The sequence below is a fragment of the Poecilia latipinna genome, unplaced genomic scaffold (assembly GCF_001443285.1).
Source record: "Poecilia latipinna isolate Pla-1442-1.1 unplaced genomic scaffold, P_latipinna-1.0 Scaffold2769, whole genome shotgun sequence".
Lineage (NCBI taxonomy): Eukaryota > Metazoa > Chordata > Actinopteri > Cyprinodontiformes > Poeciliidae > Poecilia > Poecilia latipinna.
The window spans coordinates 38,830-53,779 of NW_015115385.1; the positions used below are offsets into that span (position 1 = coordinate 38,830).

At 44.6% G+C, this 14,950-nt stretch overlaps 1 protein-coding gene and 1 long non-coding RNA gene across 2 annotated transcripts; both read right to left on the reverse strand.

The window, feature by feature from the left end:
* Positions 1 to 152: 152 nt before the first annotated feature.
* On the reverse strand, positions 153 to 1,367 carry LOC106939085 (uncharacterized). The gene is made up of 2 exons (XR_001422756.1): positions 1,295 to 1,367; positions 153 to 1,261 (listed from the first exon to the last, which is right to left on the reverse strand). It is a non-coding gene; the product is annotated as an uncharacterized LOC106939085 (long non-coding RNA).
* Positions 1,368 to 3,080: 1,713 nt separating this feature from the next.
* Positions 3,081 to 10,952, reverse strand: LOC106939083 (MAP7 domain-containing protein 1). Its single transcript, XM_015021369.1, has 5 exons — positions 9,611 to 10,952; positions 5,814 to 6,110; positions 5,348 to 5,722; positions 4,296 to 4,510; positions 3,081 to 4,219 (listed from the first exon to the last, which is right to left on the reverse strand). The coding sequence occupies exons 1-5, from the start codon at positions 9,987 to 9,989 to the stop codon at positions 3,977 to 3,979; spliced, it is 1,509 nt and encodes a 502-aa protein (XP_014876855.1). The 5' UTR covers positions 9,990 to 10,952; the 3' UTR covers positions 3,081 to 3,976.
* Between the last annotated feature and the right edge of the window lie 3,998 nt (positions 10,953 to 14,950).

The following is a 14,950-nucleotide window of genomic DNA, read 5'->3' on the forward strand; positions in this document are numbered from 1 at the left end:
GATCCATTTTAGACCATTTTCTTTTGATTGATTGCTCGATATTTATCATATTTAAATTTCTTCCAACTATTTCAAATATTCAAGATGTTGAAAGGAAAATATTTCAGAAGCTAAACCCTGATGACAGAACTAAAAGCCAGCAGGCTGTGATGTGTGGTTGGGAACATTTATTTAGATTTTTACATTAAAAGTACCCGGTCTCATCGACTAAAACAGGTCAGAAATATTAGAAACGAAACAAAAACACCTCCACCGTGGCCTTCATCGTCATCACATCATCAGTTAAATAACAGACACAGAGCATGAATTAAAACAAACTGATGATTGGTCTGCATTTCTTCTGATGAAGGCTGAAGGCTCCATGCTCTTCATCACTCATGTTCAGACTGAAGAAACGTTTACATCGGTTCATCAGAATTACAAAAAACACGCTATATTTTATAAAAGTATTGCATCAAATCCAAACAAACACAGAGATGAACTTTCTTTGTCAAACAGTTCATCGACATCATACAGGAAGTAGAAACAAGATGTCTGAAGTACAAAAACAACGAGGAAATCCATAAGAATATGAACATCAGTCACGTTTGGCTGCATTAATAAAAACAGATAGTTCTGTAAAAAAAAAATCAAATGAAAGATATTTAAAACGTCCCTTTCACCCCCACACCTGCATCGAACATCAGGAGGACCGAGAGTCGTTCCCTGAGGAGCCCCAGAGTCCGTCCGTCTGTCCGCTCCTGCTCAGCTGACCTTTTCAGCCGCCTCCGCGCTCGCTGCCGGAGGCTCAACAGTAACATGGTTTTCTCTTCAAATAAAACAACACAAACAGCTCAGATATATGTGTACACTTTCACGGCGTCTGGATGCGCCTCAGAGGACGACACGAACCCGACGTCACGGCGCCCAGCCTCCTTTAGAAACGTCGGACGGAGAGACGCGCACCCGCTGGAAATCAGCTCACCTGGGGAAACTTTAAATCTGGCTGAATCGTTCCAATACTTAAATTATTGCTTTATCTCTGAAATATTACATCAGATCAATCAACGTTTATGTTAAAATGTTCCTAAATGTTGGTTTACATTGGGAATATTTTAATATTAAGACAATCCAGACAACAGATCGCGCCGATGCTGTAATTTCCACACGGGTGCATTTCTCTCTCATGGCTTTGTAAACATGACAGGAGGAGCAGTGATTGGTTCAAGAGGTCACATGATCACAGCGGCTGTGGGAGGACTCCAGGTAACCTCCAGGTAACCTCCAGGTAACCTCCAGGTAACCTCCAGGTAACGCTCACCTGGTTCCAGTTCTCCTCCGAAACCGGATCAGAACACTGACCTGAAGCTGCTCGGTAATAGAAACGCACCAGGAAACCTTTCATTTATTCTCATTTAAAGTCAAAATTATCAACTTATTTCATATTTTTGGGAGCATTTTACATAATTCTCTTCTTTTCCCAAATTAAAGTGTTTAACATTTTAATTTCGTTATTTTAATTCCCAAAATCACATGAAAAATCTTTGTGATATTTAAGTTTATTTATAAAGGTGAGCGCAAATAAAATAATTTCATTTAAAATATTTAAAAAGTAAATCAGCCTATAAATTAAAAATTACAATTAATCACAAGAACGTTGCTTTCCTTAGAAATAAATGTTGCTATGCAGATTAGATTAATAGTTAATTTTGTGGAATGTAAATGCTTTGTTCCCTCAAGACTAAAACTGATAAATTTGAAACAGAACGTTTGTTTTAACAACATGCAAAACACGTTGAAACAAGAAAACTTTTGCTTTAACATGATTTAAAAACCTCGTTATAGATTTATATCTGATAAAAATCTAAATATTTTCTTTAAGTCAATGTTGTGACAGTAAAACAGCAAAACCTGCTGGGATTGAGGAGACAAGATTTATATCTGGAGTTATATCCAGGTCCTGGCAGTTAAAGGCTTCCCTACATTTCTACTAATTTTACTTCAGATTTAAAAATCTATTTGGTCGAATTCTGTCAATAAATCTCTACCAAGAGCAAATGAATACATATTTGTATTTCCTCAGATTCTAACATTTAAATGTTTGTTTTTTACCAAACAGCTTCAGGTTCTCGTGTGATTTTCTGACACGCATCCAAACAGAAACAACAAACGATTTGCTTTAAAAAACTCCAAGAAAATCCACTTCAACGTAGCCAAATATCAGCGCTGTACATCTGAGGTAATCGGGTCTGTTTGGACACAGAAACACTTGTAAAAAATGAGGTATGTGAACACGGTGGAGGCTGAGAGTGCAAACGAGTCGGTCCAACCGAACACGCGGCGTTCGCAGAAGTTCGGATGTCAGCGAAGCAAAAACGGGTAAATAAACGGTAAAAGGTTTTTTATTCATTATGTTTTTACACGCCGGGTTGGCAGAGACCAAACCGAAAACACTCTGCAGATCCTGACCTTCATCTTCGATTAGAAACCAGGAGCTTCATCACGAGGCGAGAAACGAAAGGATAAAAACAGAGTCGGTGTTTACGAGAAGAACCGAGAACCGTGAGATCAATCTGTCAGCTGATCCTCTGAGATAAAAACTACTAAAATCTGTGATTTTAGGCAGGAAAATCATTCCAGGATAAATGAGTCACGCTCATAGCAACAGGCCATTTTCTGCATCCATAAACAAAATCTGAATTTTTTAAAAAGATTATAGTCAAATGTAAAATATTCATGATTTTTGTGCCACGGCAAAAACTCGAATAAAAGCAATAAATTAATATGAAGCTCAATGTCTGTCATTTCAACATTTAAAAGAACTAAAATCAATCATTTTTATTCCAATTCACTTTCAAAGTAAAAGTGCAAATTTCAGGGATTTTCTTTCTGATCTTTATTCTTTAATAATTAAAATTTTCTTTTTAAAAACATCCAATATTGAATTTAATTGTTTTAATATCATTTATTACATTTTCATATTTTATTGCATCTTAAAATGGTTGAATAGTTTTTTGCATCATTTTTTTTATATATAAAATGTTTAATTTTAAGCATAAATCTTGGTAATATAAAACAGTAAGAGCTTTTCTGATCATCCATCTAATTTAAGTGCTAGAACTTTTAATTCATTTGTCCCATTACTTTGTGTAGGAACAAAGTTTAGTGTTATGTTATAATTTCATATATTTTAATACTCTGACGTTTTATTTTCAGCCCTTTCCGCTCAGCAGGGAGGGAAAAGCAAGCGGCTCGTTGTGACTTTACATCTTGCTGGCAGTGACGATGTGATGCCGCCGCGGACCGACCGGCTCCTCTGTAAACATCTGAAGCAACATGGCCGACAGGAAGTAGAGCAGGAGTCAGGAAAATAACCAGGAAGAGTCCGGTGGCACTTAGAAAGCCCGGTTCTGATCCGACAAGAGGAGCCAAACAAAGCGTCAGGCGGCGGGAAGCCTCAGAGCGTGAGGTCACTTCCTGTCCACCTGGAGGACTAATTTACACACCGAGGAGGAGGAGGAGAAGAAGAAGAGCGCCTCGGTTCTCCGGGTCCGGTTGGTTCCGATTCTGAGAAATTCAACAAGATGATCTCTAAATGAATTAAAGTTCTGAGTCTTGCACATCAGAGATCCTCTCTGGTTTCCTGTAAAACCCAAAGTCCAAGTGGTTCTGGTTCTGGTTCCGGTTCCGGTCGGGAAGTTCTCAGAACCTCGTTTTACTTTCTTACTTCGTCAGAAAGAGAAATTCTGGTAAAAACGGAGGCAGACTAACCGTTCTGTGGTCCTGACGGAGCTGCAGCTCAGTACCGGACGGCCCGGGTCTGGACCTCTGGTTCTGGTTCCCTTAGTTAAATTCTTCTGCTTTAAAAGGTTCATAAAAAGTTCCTTCTGGCTGCAGAATCAGGCGGATCCGGTTTCCACGACCAGAACTTTGCTCTGGTTCCGAGGTAAACGGGCCTCACTGATCCCACTTCCTGCTGCCTTTCAGAGTAAAAGCCTCAGGACTGGTCGGGGTGCTGGGTCCGGACGTGGCTGTGCAGCCGGGTGTTGGACGAGAACCTCTTGCCGCATTCGGAGCAGCGCAGCGGCGAGGCGGCGCCGGCCGGCGGCGGCGACGACGACGTGTCGGCGGCGGCCGAGTCGCCGGCGGCGTGCGTCTGGCGGTGCGCCTTCAGCAGCGACATGCGGCTGAACCGCCGGCCGCACTCCTCACACTCCGACCAAACGCGCCGCCGCTTCTTCTGCCAAACGAGAGAGAGAGAGAGTGAGAAAGACAGCGTCACCCGACCAGAACCAGAAGCTTCTTCTCTTCCTCACCTTCCTCCCTTTGTCCCCCTCCTCCTCTTCCTCCTCCTCTTCCTCGTCCTCCTCTCCCCGGACCGTCGGCTCCGTGTCGTCCCGCTGGTCGCTGCTGCCGTTGGTTGCCAGGGCGATGAGCGTCTCCTTGGCGGCGGCGTCTTCGTCGTCTTCGTCCAGCAGCTGAGACGGCAGCGTGAGGAGGCGATGAAGCATGGAGGCAGAGGAGCGGCGGCCTGAGGGGTCAGAGGTCACAGAATACGTCGTTGAACATCCATCGGCCACCAGAGGGCGACAGACACTAAACATCGTTTCCTTTGGATCAATAAGGTGGTTTTTATTTAAAATAATATAATTTCCTTTATTTACAGTTTTATTAAAGAAGTTTTTATGGTCATTTATTAAAAGATTATTCAAAAATGAAAAACCTGTATTTTTAAAAAAATATCTTTTCTTATTCCACTGAAATGTTTTTGCACAAAATTGTTTTAATTTAAATTATGATTTATAACATTTTAAATGTATAAACTACCTTAATATTTTTTACATATTTTTGTTATTTTCATTATTTTAATTTTTGATATGACATTTTATTCTTTTAAATATGACATTAAAATTTAAATGATAACTTTAAAATGTGTAAATATGGAAGGTCGGGAAACGTGCTAGCCCCGGTGGTAGGCGCTCAGCAGCCATTCATCCAGCGGCTCGTTGATTTTTGAGTTAAAAAATGTTTAAAGTTGACAGGAAATTTGAAAATATCACTTGATAATTATGTGTAATTGTAATATTAGAAGATTAATATCTGAACACCTACTATAAAGTCTTAAAAAATGCAAACGTTTTAAAGAAAACTTCAATAAATAAGCAATGCTAAGCCTGGTGGGGGCACATGTAAAGCCTGGTAACCCGCCAGGCTGATAGTATGCTAAACTATACTGAAACCCTGAATATGACTTCCTGTGAGGCTTTTCCTGTTTCTTTCAACACATCAGTAAATGTTTTTCATTTAATAAATTAAATAAATGTAGCCAGTTTGTTCAGTGTGGTTGAGGTGCGTTTGTTTTCCTCACCTGACGGGCTGAGAGGGGGCCCTGGGGTGGGTGTGGGCCCCGGTGCGGGCGGGGTCGCAGTGGCGGCGGCGGCGCTGCTCTGACTGTCGGCTGCTTCGTCGTCGTCGGGAGAAAACACCTCCATGTCCTCCAGGGGCGTCCAGCGGGGGTCCTGCTGGGGGGACGAGGGCGAGGGCTGCAGGATCACCGAGGTGGAGGAGACGAGGTCGCCATGGTGACCCCCCCCCTCACTGGGACCCGGCCCGTCACCGCGGCGACCGTCTCCACCTTGAGCTTTCATGGGCCAGACGTCACTGCACCACTTCTGACCGAACACCTTGTCCAGGATGGGAACCCAGTCCTGGGGGGCAGGGGGGGCCGGGGGGGGCTCTGGGTCTGTGGGGGCGAGGGGGGGATTCATGTTTGGATTTACAGACCCGATCAGAACCAAACAGAACCAGTGGACCAATAGGAGCAGATCACTCACCGTCTGCCGGCGCCGTCTCTTTGGGCTCCTCGGCCGGTTCCTCCCGGGTGTCTTCGGACCCGCTGGGCGACACCGAGTCGTTGACGGAGCCCCGCCTCCTGCCCCCGGCCCCGCCCCCTCGGGACTTGTCCCCGCCCCCCCGCTCGGAGCTCCGCCCTAGCTTGTCCTCCAGCTGCTGCTGCTCCGCCTCCATCTTGGTGATCTCCAGCAGCAGGTCGTCGAACGATGCCTCCACGATCTTGGTGAGCTCACGCAGCGCGAAGGCCAGGACCTGCTCCATGACGGACTTCAGCTGGTCTGCAGGACGGAGACCAGACGGGTCAGAACCTCAGAACTACAGCCCCCACACCACACAGAGCCTGGCAACAAGCCCCGCCCCTCAGGACTCACACCAATCCCTGGAGTCCTGGAGCACAGTGATGCTAGCAGCGCTGCTAACACATTAATGGTCAAAAACAGTTTATTAGATTAAAATCTGTTCCCTTCGATTGAAGTTCATTTAGCTTTTCTGTCAGTTTGGCCTCCATCCAGCAGAGGGCGCTGCTGCTCATCTTGAAGCAGAGCCAGCTGATGGAAGAGAAATAATCATGGCGGACAGAGAAACGGTCCAAATAGAATCCAGAGTCGAGTCGGGAATCTGTTCAGAGAGGAGTCTTTTGAACTGAATCGTAAATGTTTCCAGTTCTCTGTAGGAACTATGATGGGTGAATTCACTGAAGGTTCTGCAATGCGTTCAGGTTCTGATCCGTTCTTCCGACCCGCTGACCCGGCTCCAGCACAGAGGGTTCTGGTTCTGTTCCTGTTCTGTTCGGCAGCTTTTAACAGGTTATTTCTGATTTCTTCCCAGCACCATTAGAGGTTCCAGTCCGGCCACCTTCAGAACCAGAACCAGAAGCAGAACCAGCCTTCTAATCTGACCCCCCTCCTCGTCTTCGCCCTCTATCTCCATGGCAACAAACAGATTTTAGGTCACCGTGTCATCTGACCAGAGTGTGTCACTGCAGTGACCTCATTACATCACCCTGTTTGTTGGCGGTAAGCCCCGCCTCCCCACACCTATGGCTGCACCTGATTGGCCGATGAGGCCGCCCGTCCTCCAATCTGGCAGCAGCGGCCATGGTGCTGGCCCGGTTCTCCATGGAGGGGAGTGAGTGTGTGTGTGTAGGTGTGTGTGTGTGACACTGAGACAGGTTGAAGCTTCCTCAGGAGTTTTATTTTGAAAGTCTGAAGCTTTAAGGTTCTTCATGAAGCTCCAGGCGACTAAATGAACTTATGAAGCGCTTTACACTCACACACTCATTCATACACCCATATGCAGATTGGGTTCAGTGCCCAGTGGCAGAAGGAAGCTGGACTCGACAGTTTACCGGATCAGAACCTCGGGTCGGACTCTGGACCCAACAGAACTGCACAGCTGGGCTCTTCATCCATCCGCCCATCATAGCCCTGATGTCACGCTCTGCATATCTTTCTCTTGGCAGCATCTCCTCAGATTAATATCCTAATCCCAGCTTTGTTCCTCCCAGTTCTCCCAGTTTCCTGAAGGTCTGGTTTCTCTCTCATCCAGTCCAGCAGAGGTTTCCTTTTCCCAGTTCGTCTCCTTCTGGAAACACTGGGAGGAACGGGAAGCTGCTGATTCTGGATCAAACCGCCTGCAGCATCGTTCCCGGCAGCCGGACGACCCGTTAATCTTGTTTTTATTATTTTGTTTTAACGTTTTAAGAACTTTTTGTCGTTGCTGCGGTTCCCCGTTGTGAGACAATAAAAGTTGTTTCTATTCTAATAAACAATCGGACCGGACCGGCCCGGTTCTGGTTCCAGAGGTTCTGTCTGACCCCAGAGCAGCTTTCTGCTGTTTGACCGTTAATCCGTCGCTGCTTGGAAAACATCACAGAGTCACGGTTTCGACCCGAAGTTGGACGAAAACAAGAAGATTCTGATGCAGGCCCGGTTCAGAGTGACATGGGCCAGGTCTGAACCGGACCGGGTTGATTTTTAACAGGACGAACATCTCTGATCAGGACGGGTTGGTTCGGTTCTGTCAGCAGGAACATCAGGAACTTGGACAACAGAACCAAAACCAGAACCGTCTGGAGGTTCTGTCATATTTCTCTGGTTCTCCTTATCGACCCGGTTTTCACTTATTCTACATAAAACTGGTTCTGGTTCTCTCTTTCTTTTGTTCTATTTGCACGGACTGGTTCCACTCTGAATTATTCCAGAGGGAAAAAAAGCTGCAAACACGACCAGCAGGAGGCGCTAGATCTCCATTCCTCACCACAGACCGTCTCTGGTTCCAGCTCAGATGAATGAAGCTCCAGATCGTCTTGGTTTGAAGGAATCAGCAGTCAGAATAAAACAGAACCAGATTTAAGAAGAGCATCATTTTTAAGTAAAAGCGGGCCGAGAACACGGCCCTGAGGGACGCCGTGTTAAATTAGACACAAGAAGAAGATTTCAAACAGACTCCTCATCTGCAGTCACTACGCCATGTTCAAAGAGCAGCACCGTAAAATGATCCTCAGTTTACGATTCAATGCTGAAATACGACTTTTTTTTTGGACATATTCATTCATTAAACCCAGTCATTCCTGAGCAGCGCTCCGTTTACGGCAGTAAAGATGGCCGCCGCAGCGCTCCGTTTACGGCAGTAAAGATGGCCGCCCAGCGCTCCGTTTAAGGCAGTAAAGATGGCCGCCCAGCGCTCCGTTTACGGCAGTAAAGATGGCCGCCGGCGTCTCTGGATGGATTTTAAAGTCGTGGACAGCGACAGCATGGTCACCAGATCGTCAGCAGACATTTTCAGCCTTTCTTTACGTCCATATTTACCGTCTGGCTTCTGCTGCTGCAGAATTATGACGCATTTTGGATAAAATGCGACATAAGCATTCAGACGCATCTGGAAGTGGAACAGGTCGGATTTATTTGGGGTCAAAAAGTTGGAATTGAGTCATTCAGACTTCTGTTAAAGGGTTGGTTCTGGGTAAGTTCTGTTACTGGACGACATTTATAGCATCAAAATGAATATGAAACAAATTCTTTTGTTGTTTTAAGAAAATAAAGTCAACCAAACCATCAAACAGTTGTTTATGTTTTCCAAAGATCTGATTGGTTCTGCCATGTTTGTTTACAGCAGCTCCTTCCTGTTTTACCTGGTCCCTCCTCTAGAGGCCCGTCCCGCTGCTCTGTCCACTGTGCCTCTGCTCCAGGTAGCAGCCAGCTGCAGTGACCTCCAGCTCTGACCTCTGGCCCTCCATCCCGGACCAGGAGCTCCTGCCCTCCCCTCCCTCCTAACCGCAATGTGTTGGCTCTTTGTCCTGATGACCCCCTTCCCCCACACACTCCACCCTTGAAGGGAGACCTGTCAAACCGGACTGTGGCTCATGTTTATGACCTCCACGCAGGCGGCTGGGTGGGTGTGGGGGGTCGGAGGCCCTGCTGTTTATTTTTAACCCGCCTGGTTCCGTCTTCCCTCCAGAACCGGTTCCGTCCCGGGAATCCACACAGCTTCTGGAAACTAGGCCACATCCTCCCTGTAAGCAGCTTTGCGTGCAGCGGCGCGGCGGGTGGGCGCTCTCCGCTGCCCGCCCTCCGCACCGCTTCGTTCTGGTCCGGGAGTCAGGAGAGGCCGGGGATGCGGGTCCCACCCCCCGCAGGCCTCCGTGAGTCTGCAGCTTGTTTACACATCTCACCCCGCTTACGCAACGCCTCTCCGGCTCGGAGGGATCCCCCACGGCCGTTTGTTTACGTGTGTGTGTGTGTGTGTGTGTGTGTGTGTGTGTGTGTGTGCAGCTCACCTACGACCCGTCCGCGCTGCTCCAGGCGGCGGGTGTCCACAGCCGTCACGGGCGCTGCGGGTTCTCCGCCACGCGCTCCGGCGCCGCGTGGCTCGGGCTTTGTCCTGCCGCCGTCCCCCCGCTCGTCGCCCGCCTTGCCGCTCCTACCGCCCGCCGCGGAGCCTCCGTCCTCCGGGGCGGTCGAGCCCCGGCCTTCACGGGTCTGCAGCTGCAGGCGGAGCCGGCGGTTTTCCTGCTCCTTGGCGGCCGTCTCTAGCAGCAGGGCGTTCAGGCTGGAGCCCACCGACTTGCTGATTTCCTGGACGGCGAGCTGAACGACCTGCTCCAGCACGGACTCCAGCTGGCCCTGGAAAAACGAAATGTAAACGGCCCCGTTCATGTTTTCGGCCCCTCCGCTTAGAGGCCTCTCTCATTCTTCTGTTCCCGACCCTCCAGCCCGCTCCCCGCGCCGACACCCTGACCGCAGACTGGGTGAAATCTTTCCCAGGTCGCGGTGCTCCTCCGGCGGCTGCGCGCTCCACGTCGCTCGCTGCTACTGCTGCTCCGCATGTTTTCCGACGATGGCCGAAAAGAGCCGAGTAGAGGCGCAGCGACATTTTCCCGCCCACATGTGCTGCCTGGGCTGTGACGCCATTTTGGCTTTCAGAGAATAACAGCAGTAATTCCCAAATGTCAGACTTCCTGCCTGTTTTTTACTAGAAAAATACCCGAGAAATGAGCTCCATGGGCCACACATCGTCAACCACACGTAGATTAACTACAGGTTCAGCTATAAAAATCTAAATAATGTCACTTAAACTCAGATGTTATACAAATCTATCACACACAGAGTAGAATATTTCAAGCCTCAAGCTCTTGCCAGTTTGATAATTATGGCTTAAAGATAATGACCCAAAAAAACCCTCTGAAAAATTATAATGTATATTTCATATGAACCATTATGTAGTTTAAATTATCTCCCATGAGTGGCTGGATTTGTTGAGCTCATGTATCAAACCTGCTGATTCAGGTCCTTCAGTTGGTTGGGAAAACTCCTGTTTATTCAGGAAAACCCAAAGGTTTTTTGTTTGCTAGTTTTCAATCTAAATTTAGCAACGTTAGGCCTCGGCTTTGTTGCTGACATGAGTTTTTAATAAGGTGTGAGTTGTTGACTTCCTGATGGAAGCAAACCAAATGTTCCTGTTTCCTCCATCATTTGATTTTCCATCTAAAAGTTTGGCCTCCTGCAGATTTACCATAAAAATGGTTCTGGTTCCAGTCTGTGTTCGGATCCCCGGTTCTGAAATGGACTCAGAGATGACCTGATGTCTAATGTTACATTTAACCTGGAAAACTGTTTAATCTAACAATTTATTGTTAGATTTAAATTTAAATTAAATAATTTAAATTTAATAATTTGATTCTTTATGTATTTACTTTCCGTGCTGCACAAAATGAGCCTGAAATGTTTATTCATTGGTTTATTGAATGGAGAAAATGTGTTTTGAAATTTTGTGGATAACATTTAAAATGATTCATGATGCTTGTTCTGCCTGAGGCAGTTAAACTGAGCCTGGGTGATAAACCGGGCCTGGACAGACCCAGAGGCGGTTAAACGGTTAAACCGGGCCTGGACAGACCCAGAGGCGGTTAAACGGTTAAACCGGGCCAGACGGACCCAGAGGCGCCTGCTCTGCATGAGGCTCAGTAGAAGCGACCTGCGGGTGAAAGTGGCTCCATAAGGTGCTGATCAGATGTGCTGTAAACAACTGGATGTGGTTAAATTTGGGCGGACTTGCCCTTTAATCCAGCATTACATCACTGACGCCCCCCGCCCCGCTCCACCCCTCCGTGGTGGCGCGCATGCCGCAGCGGAGCGACACTCCCCCTGAAAACAGCTGCGTCTCTGCTCTGGGCTTTACGGTAGCTGGGATCACGGAGTTTGAGCAGAAGGGGGCGGAGCCTGCACGCTGCTAGTCTGCGGCTTTTGTTGTTGTGAGACGGTGGAGGAAGCCGAACCGAACCGAGCGCGGCCGAACTGGGCTGCGTGCCTGCAGAACGCAGCTTTAGGGAAGTGGTTTCATCATTTCCTTCCCTTGTCTGCAGCTTCTGTGACTTCGCTTCATAAATCAGCAGTTTATGAGGCTGAAATCATCACTTTAATGCCTGTTAAAATATATTTAGCCCCAGACCTTCAGTTCCTGTTTATTTCCCAAACACTTTAGATTCAGGTTTCAAACATTCAACATAAACTGATTTAATCGGTGCAGTGAGTTTAATAAATCAAGTCGTCATGTTCGTGAATTCTTTTGGTTCTTTGAATTAAAGTAGACACGGGAGCCATGTTAGATTTATCGTGGTTCTGTCCGACTCATCCAGGGTCCAGTTAGGTTCGGTCCTACGTTCTTTGCTGCGGCGCACCTCCAGCTCCGCTGAGGCCGGTACCGGTCCATTAAGGCCTGTCATGATGACAATTTGATGGACAATAAATTGTTCCAGAAGTTATTGCGATAAACAATAATATTGTTGTTTTGAAACAATTTGTATAATGCAAATGGCATTAAACTTTAAATTCCAATTAATATTTATCAATGGAGCTGGGAGACATTTTAAACATCCAAAATAAATTAAACAACAAATAAGATGAATTATGAAGTCCCTGTAAACAAACGTGTCCTTTAGAAAATGGAGACCAAAGCAGCAGACTGAAAACGTTTCTCATCCAGTTTTTGGTAGAAAGAGAAAAACAAAATCATCGACTTCATTTTAATTTATCATGCAATTAATTTATTTATTGCTTATTGCAACAGGTTTAGGTCATCTGATTCAGCCTGAATCAGATGAACGGAAAAAATAAGGGGGAAAAGGGCAAAAGAAGATGAAAAAGAAACAAAGTACTAAAATTTTCCACCTACTCAACAATAAAATATGTTGCAATACTTTAATTATATTAGTAATTAGTTAATTTTTGCTGGAAATGAAGGTGTAATTAAATTCATTACTCTGATGTTCAAAAAGCCATTAACAGCTTAAGTAATTCTCACGCAAAGGAATTATAATTTAGACGCTATGTTTTTAAAAAAATATAGTAACATTTTAGTAGAACCTTTAACTCATATAGTTAACATTTCCATCAGAACAGGGCAATTTCCCGATGCATGGAAAAAATCTTTGGTGAAACTGATTTTTAAATCAGGAAGTCCACATGAAATCAGCAACTACAGGCCAATAAGTCTGGTTCCGGTCATGGAGAAAATGATTCTGGAACAACTACTACTGCATTTAGACAGTGACAATCTTCAGTTTGGTTTCAGACGGCAGCATTGCACAGAGACCGCTGTAGGTTTGCTGCTTGAAAAGGTTAAACAATCACTTGACAAGGGACAAATTACTGGTGCAGTTTTTCTTGATTTGAAAAAGGCCTTTGATACGGTGAATCACAATTTACTGATCTCAAGGCTTTCATCATTTAATTTCTCAGAACGGTCATTGTCTTGGTTTAAATCATGTTTGGAAGATCGTGGACAGTGTGTTGTCATTAATAACAGTAAATCTTAACAGGGATTCCACAAGGAACCATCTTAGGTCCGGTCCTTTTTAGTTTGTACGTTAATAGTCTTCCTGAAATTTGTCCTGAAGTCAATCTGCAAATGTTTGCTGATGACACCGTTGTTTACACATCGGACCAAACGGTATTGTTGTTAGTGAAAAACTTCACAACAGTCTGCAGAGATTATCAACATGGCTGAAGGATTCTTGCTTAACTCTCAATACAAAGAAAACAAAGTGCATTTCCCTTTCAGTCAAGAAAACATCATTACAGTCCTTGAACATTCAGATCAATGGGGACCGTATTGAACAAGTATCACAAGAAAAATATTTAGGAATAATTCTGGATGCTCAGTTAAATTTTAGGAGCCATGTTGATACAATCTGCAAAACTGTTGGATCGAATATAAACTGTTTTAAAATTATTAGACATTGTTTGACACTTCACTGTGCAGAGATATTTTTAAATTCACTGATCTTCTCACATTTTACCTACGGAGCTACTGTCTGGTCTCAGACTAGTCAAACTCAAACCACTAGCAAGTCTGTATAATCGGGCCTTAAAGGTTTTATATCAAAAGCCGATTAGATTCCACCACTGTCACATTTTGGTTAAATTTGGCATTTTGGATTTTACAAATTTTCTAAATTATATTGTTTTAAAATTGATTTTTAAGTGTTTAAATGGACTTGCACCTACACCATTAAGTGATTGTATACAGAGACTGCAGGGCAATAGCAGATCTACCAGAGCGGCTTTAGATGGAAATTGTAAGGTTCCCTTTCGAAGAACCACTTTTACTCAAAGTGCTCTGCCTGTGAGAGGATCTGCAGTTTGGAACTCACTTCCTGTTCATTTAAAGTCTGTAACCAGTTTTAGTATGTTCAAAAACCAAACAAAACTCTGGTTATGCCAAAAACAGAACTGTACCCATTTTTGATGTTTTACATTTTTCTGTTTGTATACATTATGTTGTGCTATTTTAAATGATTATCACTTCAATTTTTAGAGTTATTTTTTAAAAAGCCCAACTAGGGACAAGTGCTGTGGATCAGCTGTTGCTGTTGCACCACGATGCAAACATGGGATGATGTTTTATTCAGTTTGTCTATGTTGATGTGTCCCTATCAAATAAACTTTATAATAATTGTACTATTTTTAAAAGATCTACACTGAAAATAAATAAAATCTTTTGTTGTCAATTTTAACAATAAACCTGAAAGGTGTTTTGTTTTAAAGAAAGATTATGAATTATTAATGAGGCGATGCATTAAAAGCACTCAACCCTCCAGATGAGCTGCCGACTGAAACCCGTCCAGTCTGACTGCAGCTGAAGGTAAGGTCATTTCATTTATACAGCACATTTTCAGCAACAAGGTCATTCAAAGTGCTTTACATGAGTTAAAAGGAAATACAAACAAAATAACAAACCAAAGGAAAGAAACTAATCTAATGTTCTAAAGTCTGTAAACTAGGTCCTCCTATTCAGGGTTGCTAAGTATCTAATTCCGTTTCTAAATAGTGAAACTCTGCAGTTTCTGATAAAATAAGCTAAAAAGTGGCTGATCTAAATCCTTTACTGAGTTAAATGTCCTATAAACTAAGCAGTGACTGATCCTGTTAAGTATTTCTGTATTCCAAGTTCGTAGTTATTCTAATTCCATTTCTGGGCTGTATAATATTGACCCAAATAGTGCGTACTCCATAGTTTCTGATATTACTAATAAACTAAAATAATCCTTTTCTGGGTTAAAACTGAGAAATGCTTCGCTTTCCTGGTTCTGGCTGCAGAAATGTAGATGGAACCCTTC